This window comes from Lissotriton vulgaris, chromosome 12, assembly GCF_964263255.1.
Source record: "Lissotriton vulgaris chromosome 12, aLisVul1.2, whole genome shotgun sequence".
In the NCBI taxonomy this organism is placed as follows: domain Eukaryota; kingdom Metazoa; phylum Chordata; class Amphibia; order Caudata; family Salamandridae; genus Lissotriton; species Lissotriton vulgaris.
The window spans coordinates 158,708,870-158,722,699 of record NC_141700.1 but is presented as its reverse complement, the minus strand read 5'-3'; the positions used below and the strand labels follow the sequence as shown (position 1 = coordinate 158,722,699).

General features: G+C 42.5%; 1 protein-coding gene across 2 annotated transcripts in view; it reads right to left on the bottom strand.

Annotated features, from left to right (window-relative positions):
• The window catches only part of TRADD (TNFRSF1A associated via death domain), a 175,873-nt gene that overhangs the window by 121,837 nt on the left and 40,206 nt on the right, over positions 1 to 13,830 (bottom strand). For both annotated transcript variants that reach the window (XM_086947674.1, XM_086947675.1), the window contains exon 2: positions 11,220 to 11,295. In XM_086947674.1, the coding sequence (XP_086803800.1) occupies positions 11,220 to 11,294 (75 nt within the window). In that variant the 5' untranslated portion in view covers position 11,295. The remainder of the gene's footprint in view (positions 1 to 11,219; positions 11,296 to 13,830) is intronic.

Genomic DNA, 13,830 nt, shown 5'->3' with positions numbered 1-13,830 from the left:
TTTCGTTTGACAAAGAAAAGGCTTTTGATACGGTGAACTGGGGTATCTGCTTGAGGTTCTGCGGGTATTGGATTCAGGCCGCACTTCGGGCATGGTCAGACAGCTGGGAATTGGGGAGAGGAACCTGGCAGGGTTGCCGGCTGCTGCCTCTCTTGTTTGACTTGGAGTTCAAGCCTATGCCAATTTGGGCCAGCCGGGGAATGGAGCATTGAGTTGTGGACGACGCTGCATTTCTTGTCTTGATGCTCTGTTTTATGTCAGGGTTACCAGAGAGGACCTTGGGATTTGCTGCATCTCTTGGACAAGTTTGGAGAAGGGCCCAGTTTACGAATTAATCGTAAGAAATCGTTATTGTTCCTGTTAGCCGCTGTGGTGGGATTCCAGGGGGACCACCTGCCACATATTAGCCTAAGATGGGAACTGGACCATTTTCACCATCTGGGTGTGATGGTTGCGCACACAGAAAAAACACAGCTTTGGCCCGTTGCGCTCTTCAATATATTTCTAGGACATGCTGCTGCTTATGGGCAAAATCACTGTCTTGAAGTTGGTGCTTCTCCCGCGCCTTCTCTATCCTATACAGAATTCCCTGTGCCCATTGGCCTCTAGCGTGTTCAGGCAGTTGGACTCCTTACTCACCTCACTTCTTGGGTGGATAAGCATAGCATGGTGGTCCAGGCACTTTGTTGAGAAGTTTGGAGGAGGGGGGACTGGAGGTGCCACGGCTGAAGTTTAATTATTTTGTATCCCATATGCAGCATGCTGCCAGGTGGATGGATGATGGCAGTAACGTCGAGAAATGGTTACTGGTGCGAGTAGTTGAGGGGGCTGAGGTTCTGGCTTTGATGGAGTGGTCTAGGATATCAGACGACCTACTGTATGTAATTCGACAGACCGCACCCATGGCAGAGGTTGGCATCCGTGGTGCTTAGGAGGGCGCTCTTCCACCAATAGCATTCGGTAAGGATTGTTGTACCGATGCGGTGCATGGAAGCCAGTATGTCCCTCTAGGCGTGGTGGGATGGGGGTTGTGAACTACTTGGGGATTTATATCCAAACGAGAACTTTCTCTCCTTCAAAGATGTAGAGGTTGAGTTGGTGGGCGGAGACTGGTCATTTTCTACACTATACAGGCCTGGACGAAATCGTTGGGCAGACTGGACAGCGCTCCCCGTGGCGCTGGCGGCATCTGGTACGTTGGGGGCCTTGTTGACCTGTGGGTCAGAGCAACACTTGGGGACCTTACTGTATAAAGCCATGGTGGCGGTTGTCGTTACTCGGCCTTTACAGGCCGGGATGGCGTGGGATGCAGATCTGGAAGACCCCCTCTCGTATGCAGACTGGGCCTATCTTTGTGCCTTGACAAAGACTGTTTCTAGCAATGCTTGCTTTAAACTGGTTCATTTTACCTTTCTCTACCGCACTTCTGTGATGCGCCTGGCTTTTTACTGGGTAGCCCGGGTTTGCTCCTCTGCTTATCCGTGCTGTGGCTTCTTAGGGGCAGATTTCCTGCATATGGCTTGGGGTGCCCACCAGTGCAGGCTTTTTGGGCCCTGGTGGCTGCTAAGCTTACACTCACCACGGTGCTGCAGGGCACTCTTACACCCCAGGTCTGTTTGTTGGGGAACATTTGCAGGCCCAGGGGTCAAAAAATGGCATATAGTATTTACAGCTGGTCTTGGTGTTGGCCAGACAGCGAGTAGCTGTCACTTGAATGGGGCAGCATGCCCCATCAGAGGAACTCTGGAACAGAGATGTGGTAGAGTGGTCATTGGCAGATGAACTCCATATGAAACCCAGCAGGAGGGATGAAAAGCTTCAGGATAACTTGGATGCCTGGGTGGCCCTGGGTGAAAGTTTTTAGACCATTGAAGCTCCACACACAGAATTGTAAACTGATCCTTGTACCAAAATGCTCATGTACACACTCAGTCACACATGCTCTCACAACTATACTTGATAAGTAAACATAACGGCATGAGGATGAGTATACGCACTAATTCTGGAAATGGTATGTCTTATCACCTTGGAACTGAGCGTGTCTTACCACCTTGGGATTGAGCTTAAAGGGTGAAAGTAAATATGGTTGTCACCTGTGGCAGTGCATTTGGAGTGAAATTAAATGTGGCTGTGTGTGTGTGGGTGTGGGTGTGGGTGTGTATGTGTGGGTGTGGGTGTGTATGTGTGGGTGTGTGTGTGTGTGTATGTGTGGGTGTGTGTGTGTGTGTGTGTGTGTGTGTGTGTGTGTGTGTGTTTAAGAATTGGTTGCAGTAGGAGAAAGCAGGAGCAAGGAAGATTAAGTAGGAATAGGACTTTGCAAGAGTAGGAATAAGTAGGAGTAAGAAGGAGCAGGTGAACGTAGGTGGGAGTAAGCAGAAGTAGGCAAAATAAACAACAGTAGTAGGAGTAAGTAAAAGAAAGAGTGGGATTATGGAAGAGTAAGTAGAAGTAAGGAGTAGGAAATATTGGCTAGTACCCTTGCTCAGGAACTTTGGATTCAGAACTTTTCTACTGGCATATAGAGTCCTAAAGACAGACCTATCCCCCAATTTAGTATTTGCTCTATCTAAATTTTTAACCTCCATGTGGTATGCTCGATGTCACCGTGTAAAAATGATGTGTTAGAAAACCTGAAGTCCTGAGACAGTCCCAAAATTGTGCTACATTTTTAAACTCCAGTTTTTATCTTGATCACTAATGTTGTTTAATATGCTTTTTAAATTTTGTATAAGATTGAATGTAAATCTTTTATGATCTTGTGATCGAAATAAAGATTAAGTAAGTAAGTAAGATAGATAAGGAGTAAAGGTATGAATAGATATGGAAGTAACAGTTTAGGTATGAGCACTTCGGAATAGGGAGAAGTAAAGTAAGAAGCAAGTAGGAACAACAGTAAGTAGGAGCAGAAAGGAATACGTAGGAGTGTACAGGAATAAGCAGGAGTAAACACAGAAGAAGAAGTGCTGGGGTAAATGTAATATTAAAAATACGTATTAGTGTAGGATGCGAGTGGAGGTATGTAGAAGTAAGGGTAGTAATAGGTAGGAGTAAATGTAAGAGTAAATAGGATTATCAAGAAGTAAATTTAAGTAAGATTAGGAATAGGCAGGACTAAGAGTAAGTGGGAGTGAAATCTCCACTACGAGCAGGAGTAAGCATAGACATGTGAAGGTAGGAGCAGGTGTAAGTAAGTGTAGGAATAAGTACAACAGAAGTAAACAGAAATAAGATTTGGTATAACTTTGAGTAAGAGTACGAATCATAATAGGAGTAAGCAAGAGTAGGTAGCAGAAAACAGAATAGGTAGAAGTAAAAAAGTACCAGTAAGAGTGTGAACAAGATGGCAGGAGTAAGTAGGAGAAAGAAGGGAACTTTTCATTAAGCACTGTTGTACCATACTTCGGTTGGTTAAAGATCACTTCGTGCAGCTAAAATAGGTTCTTGGTACGTGTTGTTATGGGGCTCAGAAATGCTTTACCCAGAGCAACAACAACGTTGTGCTGTTCCACTAGCTGGGTACAATCTCTAGATGTATTGAGAGGTAGAGACCAGCCTGGTCTCTGGAATATGCCGTGTGAGGAAGAGGGATACAGCGGAAGGTTGCTGTGGTGCATGTCCGACTCCAGTTACTGGGCTGGAACCCCTGTGATCCTCCTTTTATAAACAAGGGTTAGCTTTGTGATACACTGCTTGCTCTGCCTGGAAGGCGACACCTAACAAAAGTCTAATGCTAACCTTAGAAAATCATGTCTCATCGGCTTGTAGTGTCAGTGCTGGCTCCCGGTCGGAAGAATCAAGCTCAGATTAGTGTAGCAAGATAGTGAGTCTGCCCAGCCAAAATCTTGGATTATAGCAATTATTAAGAAGCCGTCCATTGATCTTCTCCTACAAAGCAGCCATAGTGTGACTTCTACACATTTAATTTAAGGGAATATTAGAATTTCATGAAATATCTACTTGCCCAAGATATTTACTTGTCCTGTGCAGAAATCCACTTGTCTGATTTGGACAATGCAGATTATGGCAGCATTTTCATTATATCAGAGCTAAAATAATCCCCTCTCTGATTATGCCACAGCTAATATCAGTTCAGGGTATGGATTCTAGCAAGATTCTGATTAAACACCTTTCTTCCTATGCCAGACTCTGGGCTCTGGTTAGCTCAAATATTTGGATACTCACAGGCCTTGCATATGCAGAGGCTTTATTTTGGCTACCTGCTGGATCACAATAGGGCTCCAAAAATGTACTTTCATTAGGTATGAGTGTCAATCAGAGCAAAGGTCAAGATATATCATCGATCTCTTTCTTTAGTTTCTGATGAAGTGCCTTGTGAATGTATCGGACAATTATACTTTTAATCATTCCCTCAATGTCACGGACTATTTCGGTTGATAAACTCAGATTCTACTTTTTGGTTCAGTGCCTAGGCTGCCAACGGAGGCTGACATTCGCCCCTTGATGAGACGGTTTAAATCTTGGGCAGATTACTTCAACTCTCTGTTGCACAATTCCCTGGTTTTCAATAATTGTAAGCACATACTAATTCACCTGCATGAAGATTAACATTTTTCATGTAAATAAACTTACTTATAGGAGCTGGAAGTAGAAGGGAAGTGTTTTTTCCGAGGGCTAAAATATCCTGTGAGTTTGTGCAAGTCCACAAACTTACATGTTGAAGGGTATTCAGCACCTCCTCTCCTACCTCCTCCCACCCTCGAAAAATCTGACATTTACTCCTGACGAGAGCAGAAGTAAAACTTTTTCCAGGGTGGGAAGGGAGCTTCTCGATTTGTGTGTGTGTGTGTGTGGGGGTGTGGGGGGGGGGGGGGGGGGGGATATAATTTCTTTTAGGAGAAAAAATAAATTAAAGTTGAACAAGGAAAATTGCACTTTATTGGCAGTTTAGGCATGTATATTTGCTCATGAAAAAATTTAATTCGTAAACATTTCCTAGAAGTATGCCTGAAAACCTATAACTGTCACAGGTTTCCAGGTCCCCTTCTTTAAATTTTTGTGAAGTCTTGAAAGTAGTAAATTTCCAACAACACAAGGTCAAGACCTGCAGGTGCATTTTCTGTGACTTTGTTTAATTGGACTCATATTGGTATTATACAGTTCATGCTAAATTTCGCAATGGTAGTTCTTTATTACGTTTTTAAATATTGTCATGCATTAAACACTTAATTAAATGATGCTTTAGAAAACATTAATTTTGAAAGCAAACAAATTGCATAACAGTGCAGCAAAACTGTAACCTTTGTTTCGCTTCAAGATGCAAATATTTTTTGGTTCATCATTTGCATTCAAAATAAAATCACCAATTTTCTATCCACTCATGCGCATATTTCTATATAATAAATTAGTATTCTGGGAGCATCCTAATTAGCCGTAAATTATTACGTTTTTCAAATATTGTTTTGGCACCACTATCATTGATGGAAGGTGAGCTTACAGCTACTTTTATTTCCTTTCAGTGCTCACCATAATAGTAAATGCTTGTGTTATTGAATCATAAATAGAATTTTTAACATTTTATACTTTTTTAAACATTTTAATTAATTTTACAGCATTAAAAGTCAGTTACATCATACAGCTGGTATCAATATGTTGTTATTTGTGATTAGATTATACCAACTCCAGTTCTATTCCCCTCCCCCCTCCCCCAGGTGGAACTCAAGTGTATTAACTTAATGAAAACATTTTGGTGTGGATAAAGTTATGCAACAAGAAGAAATCACCGTCTGCGCCATCCCGAACCAATGTACCCTCCCCAGACTGTAGGTCCAAGAGCATCTGTCTCCATGCCCTTATGTTATATTCTGTCTTGCCTCTTTAACTGCATGTGCTGCGCAGTGTCTTGCCATGCATTCTGTGTTCTGAACAGAACTTTGCTAATGTAGCATTCTGCCCTTCTCTGTCAGTTATTACTTGGATATTGCTGTACTTGTACCTGATGCTGTGCTGTCAATAAACTACTTTTAATACAAGCTTCTACTGGATTCTTACACCTTAGATCATCTTCTAGCTTCTCATATTTTCTAACATGTTTCAATCTAACCTCTTCTGCAGTCGCCCACTCCATCATATCCCACAGCCATTCCCCATGACCTGGTGGGTTTACATTCAGCCATTTAATTGCAATTCACCGTTTGGGGAGTGCTAATCCCAGGCTCAGAAATTTATGACTTAACTTTCTTTTGACCGGAGCCGGGAGAGAAGACCTAACAATACTTCACAGGGGTACTCGCAAATTCCCATCCAGTAGCTTGTTTTATTGTCTGTAGGACCACCCTCCAATACGGCTCAATGTGTGCACATTGCCAAACTGTATGCAGGGGCCCTGCATCACGGGCACTCGTCTGAACTCTTGATGTAGATACCATGAAAGGTCTTAGGGGTAACATCTTTACCCAAGCCCTTTTCCCATCTAGCATGTGCTTTAGGGGTGATCGACTGGGGCATCATCTCGTAGCACTCTACATAGGTGAGTTAGAAGTCTCCGACCCCGTCATATCCAACAGTCTATTCAGTGTCTGGGAGGGGACAGGTTCTTCTGGGAAACTAGGCCAGAGTTTACGTGCAGTGGCTGACATCTTGTTATATTGTATTATCCCACTTCAAGGGCAAATGAGTCTGTTGCATCTTCTCAGGTTATAAATTGACCCCCTAGATATAAATCTCTTAGCACCTCACAACCTCTGTTTTTCCATTTTCTCACTGACATGGTATTTCCTATATCTACAAAGGGTTTGAGCGCCCAAAGCAGTATATCGGGTACAAATGGGGCTCTACGTAGGACTGTCGTGACCACTCGCTCTCAAATGCGGCCCATCTGCCTAACTAAAAATCAGTAAGTGTCCGTGATGCGTGCCCGAATCATGAGGAGCTCTGGCAGGAGGTGTGGGCGCAGGCGGAAAGTACTGCCCTCCACAGGGAAGAAACGGCGGGGTTACGTAAATATCCTATAGCACAATCCTGGGATGACATCCTCAAAACCCTCACGCATCCCCCTGACACACCACGTGCACCCAGACACACCACGCGCACCACCCATACAACAGGAAGGTGATACTACTTGAAGTTTCGGCTGGTGGACACGACATGTCATATACAGTGTTGAATTATACCACACCTATCGGGCTAGAATGCAACCATGCGGACCTTGGCGACATTCCATAGGTACACATTTAGCTATAAGGTACCCTGGCGTCCCCATGACTGTAATTAGAGCAGAAAATGCAGCCCACACTCATTACAAACGATCCAGCTCGGCCGCTATCCCACTCAGATGGCTATTCTCCAAACGATTTTAAGTTTTATCTGGCACTTGATATCTTTCTTAACCATTTTCCCCATTCTCCGTTTCTTCTCCCCCCACCCTTATTTTGTCTTTTGTTTTCAGTTGCAGTTCACAGTTTTGCAAATTATCAAAATTACAAAAGCGTGCGATTTGCGTCTTAGAAGGTGCCGGGAACGTCGCAGGTACCCCTCAGCTGCCTGACGTGCCCATGCGTAGGCACCGTCTGATTAAGTGCTACGCACCCAGGGTACATACATTGATATACCAGCAGAGACAACAGAATATGGAGACAGTTAGAACCTATGGTATCTCATATATGTATATTGCCATGTGTGCTGTAGATATGTGTTTGCTTTGACTGCTTGGCGACAACGCCCAAATTTATACACCTGAGCCTATGGCGGCATCTCATTCTCTGTAAACATAATGTATGCAATAATGTGTTGTGAATGGATAATATAAAGAAAAAAATGAAATAAGGATATATATATTTTTTAAATGAGGAGCCCTGGCAGGCCTCAACGACAATCTAGGTGGGCCAACAGCATCTTCTACCAATTACCCTCCTCATCGAACCAGTGGATCGCATGTTGGAGGTTTGCTGCCATATTATAGAACTAAAATGGGGAGTTCAATGCCCCCTCTCTCCCAGGGTTGTTGAAACATACACAGTCCTATTCTTTTCCGTTTTGTGCACCATAGTAATTCCACGAGGAGGCCTGGGTCAGGGGATCTCATACAAGGCCGACCTCCCCATCAGTGTTAGTGGAACGTCTTTCCAGAGTTGGAACGATGCATGCAGTCCTAACAAGACCCTATCTAAGTCCAGATCCAGGAACCGCTGTTTTTTTGTGGCTAATCTAATACCCAGGTAGTGGACCCCTTCCTGGCTTCATGGCAGTGGAAGTTACCAGGTCCACCCTACACCGAGAACTTATTGGTCCTGCGCAATTACAAACTTTCTTCGTGATTGTAACCTTACATGTTGATCTTGTATATTTCTGCACTAAACTTTTCCTTTTTGTAACACTGTATACCATGTAAAGCGCTCTGATACCCTCACAGGTCAAGTTCACGCTCTATAAAACATAATAAATAAAATAAAATAAAAATGTCTGCCAGTATCCCCAGCGGTATAAGTAGCGACTTCTGGTCATTCACCACAACGCCGGAGACTGCTGCAAATTCAGACAGAACTGTCTGCAACATTGGCAGATGCCCCGGACGGCTTTCGCAGATACACCAGGGCTTCTTCAGCATAAAAAGATGTTGCGTGCACAGTCCCACCTGCCTTAATTCCCCATTTCATAAGCCTGCGTCTTAGCAATGCCGCGAGCGGTTCCATTGCCACTGCAAATATTAGCAGTGATAAGGGGCATCCTTGTCGCATGCCGCGGCACAGGAGAAAGGACTCCGAAACATAGTTGCCAGTTCGGACTCTGGCAATAGGTGCAGAATATAGCAGTTTTAACCATGCGATGAATTTGGGACCAAACCCCATTTTCCTTGAACATTTTATACTCATGGATGTTTATTTTGCCTTAGCAGTGGATTATTATATTTCCCAAACCCATGGTGTGGCATTGTAAACTGGCAGTCAAATGTTTGCACTGTAGGCGATCAAGTCTACTTGCCGTGGGAAACATTTTTTACAGCAATGTTTTTACCACGCAGCCCTTACCACGCATTACATTTTTTATGTCTTTACCACGCATACCTTTATCACGCATGGTAACTATAGTTAAGGTAAGTATATCGGTGGCACAATATATGCTGCATTTGTGGATCTCAAATCAGCATTTGATTTGGTCCCCAGAGCGAAGATGTGGGCAGCCTTGAGCAGGATGGGGGTGCCTGCTGCACTCCTTGATCTTACCATCAGGATGCATGAGGGAAATTTTGCCAGAGTTAGATGGGGGCGGCAGGGTCAGGTCACAGACACCTTCCCCGTGACTCGGGGAGTGAGGCAGGGCTGCGTCCTGGCTCCTACCCTGTTTATACTCTTTATTAACCAAGTGGTGAAATTCCTCACAGACATTCCGACTGATGCCCCTTCATTGGGTGGGACTAAATTTCCTCTTTTAATATTTGCAGACGATACACTTATACTGGCCAAAACACAGAAGGGCCTACAGGTTGCTATAAATAAATTTGTGGACTTCTGTAGCGAAAACGATCTGGAAATTAACATTAATAAAACTAAGTTCATGGTCCTGACAAAAAATAAACCAAAGAGGGGTCATGTTACCATGAATGGGTCTAGCTTGGAGCAGGTTGAAGCAATGACATACCTTGGTGTTTCAATAGACTATAGATTAAGATGGAAAGAACAAGTGGCTGCGCTCAGTTTGAAATTTGCTCGCTTGTCGGGTTGTTTAGTTAAGGAGCAGCGATGTTCTCTTACTAAAAGAGTTTTGCCGGCCCTTAAAATCTATAGTGCCAAAATTAGTTCTGCCATTTTATATGGGGCTGATATTTGGGGCTGCGTGGATTTGTCTGCCCTAGATAGGATACAGAGCAAATTTCTTCGAAACCTTGTTAGCCTCCCCCCTTCTACACCAGTCCTACCATTATTAATGGATATGGGCTTGCATTCTATTAAACATCATGCCCTCTATAGGATGGTGGCACTGTGGAGGCGCATATGGTCTACTCCAGAACTTGCCATGTTTGCCCGAGAACTACAGGATGTGAGAACGCAGCAGGGGGCTGGTGACATACCGTGGTTCAAGCAAATTAAGATTACCTTGATCAAAATGGGTCTTCCATTGCTCTGGTTTGAGCCGGGTTCTAATATTTTCCCTTCAAAAAAAGACTTCAAACTACTTTTTTGGTCCACGGTAAAAGTAGAACATGTTGCTCTTACGGAGAAACAGAACTTGACAGGTCAGTTTCTGCTTCACAAAATAGTCCCTCACATAGAGACCTATTGGGATGTTATTCCTAAAACATTAGATAGAAAATTATACCATCAGTTTCGTGTAGGCACACTGCCACTGAGGGCCTTTACTAATGGTTGGCAGAAGACAGAAACATCCCTTTGCCCCTGTTGTACTGACTGCAGAGAAACATTAGGTCACTTTTTATTTGTATGTACTGCTTATAGTGAACCAAGATGTAAATGGTTGAAACCTGTATGTTCCAGACTTAATACCCGAGTGAGTAGCGAAGCTTTGTACATTCTGAGAACAAACACTGCTGAATGGCTATCCATTGGAATGGCTAAATTTCTTGGATGGGCTTGGCTAATCAGGATCAAGTCAGTTTGAAATTTATCGTCTTGAATAACTTTGAACAGCATGCATTTGCATCATACTATGGTCTGATCAGAATTGATGCCCAGTTTTCAATCTTATACAAATGTATATTTGTAAGTTTTTTTTACATAAATTTCTTATCTTAAGTCATTTTCCTTTTTGACGTCTATAAATGTATGTTTAATTGCAAATTAAACATCCCCAATTCCACTTCTCTTGAAAATGCTTGAAGTAGCAGCAATAAATACACTTTAGTCACACTTGAAACTACATGAGTGCTTGATAATGGGCAGTCAGATTTTCAACCACAGGGAGGGGGACTGAGATGGCCCTAAAGACTTACAGCTGTCCTATGGATTTCGTTCAGCACTGGCATTCCATATTTGGCTCTTGTGTCGTTTTGGAAGTGTTTGAACTGGAATGGAAAAATCCTAACAACCCTGCTACTATCCAATCTTCAAAACTCTGAAATCAACTCTACTTCAATATCAGGACACTTGGTTTACACATCTCTGCTAGGAAAGACCTCGAATCTAACACATTCTAATACATTCTTATCAGGACAGCTAGCCAGGCAAGTCCCTCTTTCTTACAATTTCATTATGTGTACTGACTATTCAGTTAACAATGGACACTTTAGTGTAATAAAAAAAACTTACCGAATTGGAAAACGGTGTATCCCCTTTGGAAATCAACATTTGACGCCTTTCTGACACAGACAGAGTGGACAGCATTCTGAAGCAAATAAAAGACAAAGTCATTAGAAAATGCATTTAGACATAAATAATTACCCATAACTGAAATGAGCAGCAACGTGAACTTTATTAACCTATTGTAGGTAAAATAATGATAACTAGATTCTCAGGCATTTCAGCATAAATAATCGGTCTTAACGTATCCAAATGCCTTAACAGGAGAAGATAAGAACGTCATTTAGACTACTCATAACTGGTCATCAAAATCTACAAAAACTATCTATTGTGTTTGCAAATCAAATGCCAAGCATTCTAAAGGCATCACTGTCTCCGGGGATTGTTCGCATTTAGCTGTTTTGCTATTGAAGGAACAATGTTTTCATTGACTATCCGCACACACCAGGAATTATCAAACTATTTCAACCCTAACCTATACATCCAAGCTACTGGAAATGGTTTGTGCTGGACCAGCTTAAAGCCAATATGGAAGCAAACAAACAACATGGCAATTTTTAAGCAAGGTTCTAGCCTTTGTGAGCCTGTCCTCATTGCCATGCACGGCCATGGTCATGAGGGTTGATAGATATGGTGTGGCAGCTCGGCTTATAATGGGCCCGTCAGCTTTACGCAACATGCGCAACCAGAACACTTTACTAACTTGACTTCAACAAACTAGTGTTAGGGGGCTGGTTCTGGAATAGACTTAACTTATTATTTATGTAACTGAAGATTTAAACATTGTGCTCTGTGACTCCTTTCACTTACTTTAGAGCTCTAGATAAGATACAGAATGGAGCGTTAGACGATCCCTGTCCAAAATTGTTCTGTCACGGAGGTACGACATTTAATTACACGTGCCCTGGAACAGCTTTGTTTTCAAATATGTTTAGATTAGGTTGTAATATGGTTCCATTAATTGTTTCAAATAATTAGGTAAGGACACAGTTCTCAGGATTAATTCATACTCTTTATTAAAGTCACAGGCCAATATCTGTTTCATGATTTGATTGGTTCTACAGGGCCAAAAACGCTCATGAGGCAATCACTAAAAACACAAATACAAGCGCAAATAAATATGTGCGTACCTATTTCAATGTTACATTGTGTACATCAAATATTCTCTACACTGTTTTCCATTTAAGTAATTAAAATATCATCCTCATCGCATGATTTGATTGCAAGACACCTTGGATCTCCGAGCAATTTCAACTTCCCTGTGGGGTACCAGAGGGCTTGTCCCGGAGCCCTATGCTTTTCAATCTATAGGTTATCCCGCTGGCTGCAATCATCAGACAGTTCGGCTTCTCAGTGGTCTCATACGCTGAGGACACCAAATTAGTGGTGTCAACGTTGAAGAGACAACAGATCGATTTAAGAGCTGTATGACTCATGCCAACCAATTAAATAGCTTTAACTGCCTAATATCGAACAGCAGAAAGATGGAATTTCTTCTATTAGACACTGACACCTCCTTTTGGCCACCCAGATGGTGGCCCCCAGTTTAGGAGACCTTCCAGTTCAAGTGCAGAAGATGAAAAACGTAGCTTTCACCTTTGATGACAAACTGACCTTCAAAAATCAGATCAGTACCCTTCTCTCAACTACCTTTTTCATCTTAAAAATAATCAGGAAAGTTTGCCCTTTCATCCCGCCGACTCCCTAAAAACACTTGTAACAGCACTAAGCCCTGTCCAGAGTGGACTATGGTAATGCTTTGTGCATGGGTATCCATTTGCAGTATCTACAGAGGCTACAGCATCTCCAAAACTTGGCAGCTAGACTACAACTGGATATCCCTAGGTCCCAGCTAGTCTCCCACTGTCTGAGAACCCCTGCACTGGCTCCCAGTAGACAAGAGAATCAAATTTAAATCCCAATGTCTAGCTTTCAAGGCACTGCACGATGCCGGTCCTCATTTTCAGAAGAAAACATCTGAATTGGTATGTGTCTTGCAGAAATCTAAGATCTGTGCATAGCAAACTCCTACAAACTCCCAGAAACATGGAACTCACTCCCGGCCTGCATAAAGAATAGCCCTACGCTGTGATCTTTTAGGAATTCACTAAAAACCTGGCTCTTCACCAACTAACATTTTCATTTACAGTTTCATCGGCAACCTTACTGGATTTTCTGGTATCAGCGCCTAGACGCCCCAGGGCTTTCGTGCGCTATATAAATGCACAAATCAAATCTCTATTGCATTGAACACTGTTAAATGCATCACCAAATTATCTCACAAGAGAAAAAATTACCTAGTTTCATCATTCCTTTTAGTGTTTTATTCATGACAGCACTAAGTATTGTGACGTCATTGGTTTACCAATGAATTAATTACAATCAGCAAAGAATAATTTCTAGTAACATCCTACATCACACCCGCGTAATTGTTGACCCAATTTATAACCAGTCAGAATAATCTATTTTTGATATGCGACTCCTCCATTTGTATCGGAATCTGTAATCATGCGCATAAAGGTACTCAAATTAGCAGCTCATTACTTAATGTGAATCATTCATACAAACCCATAATACGCTACATATTATGTACATATATATCAAAGTGCTCTCATAATAT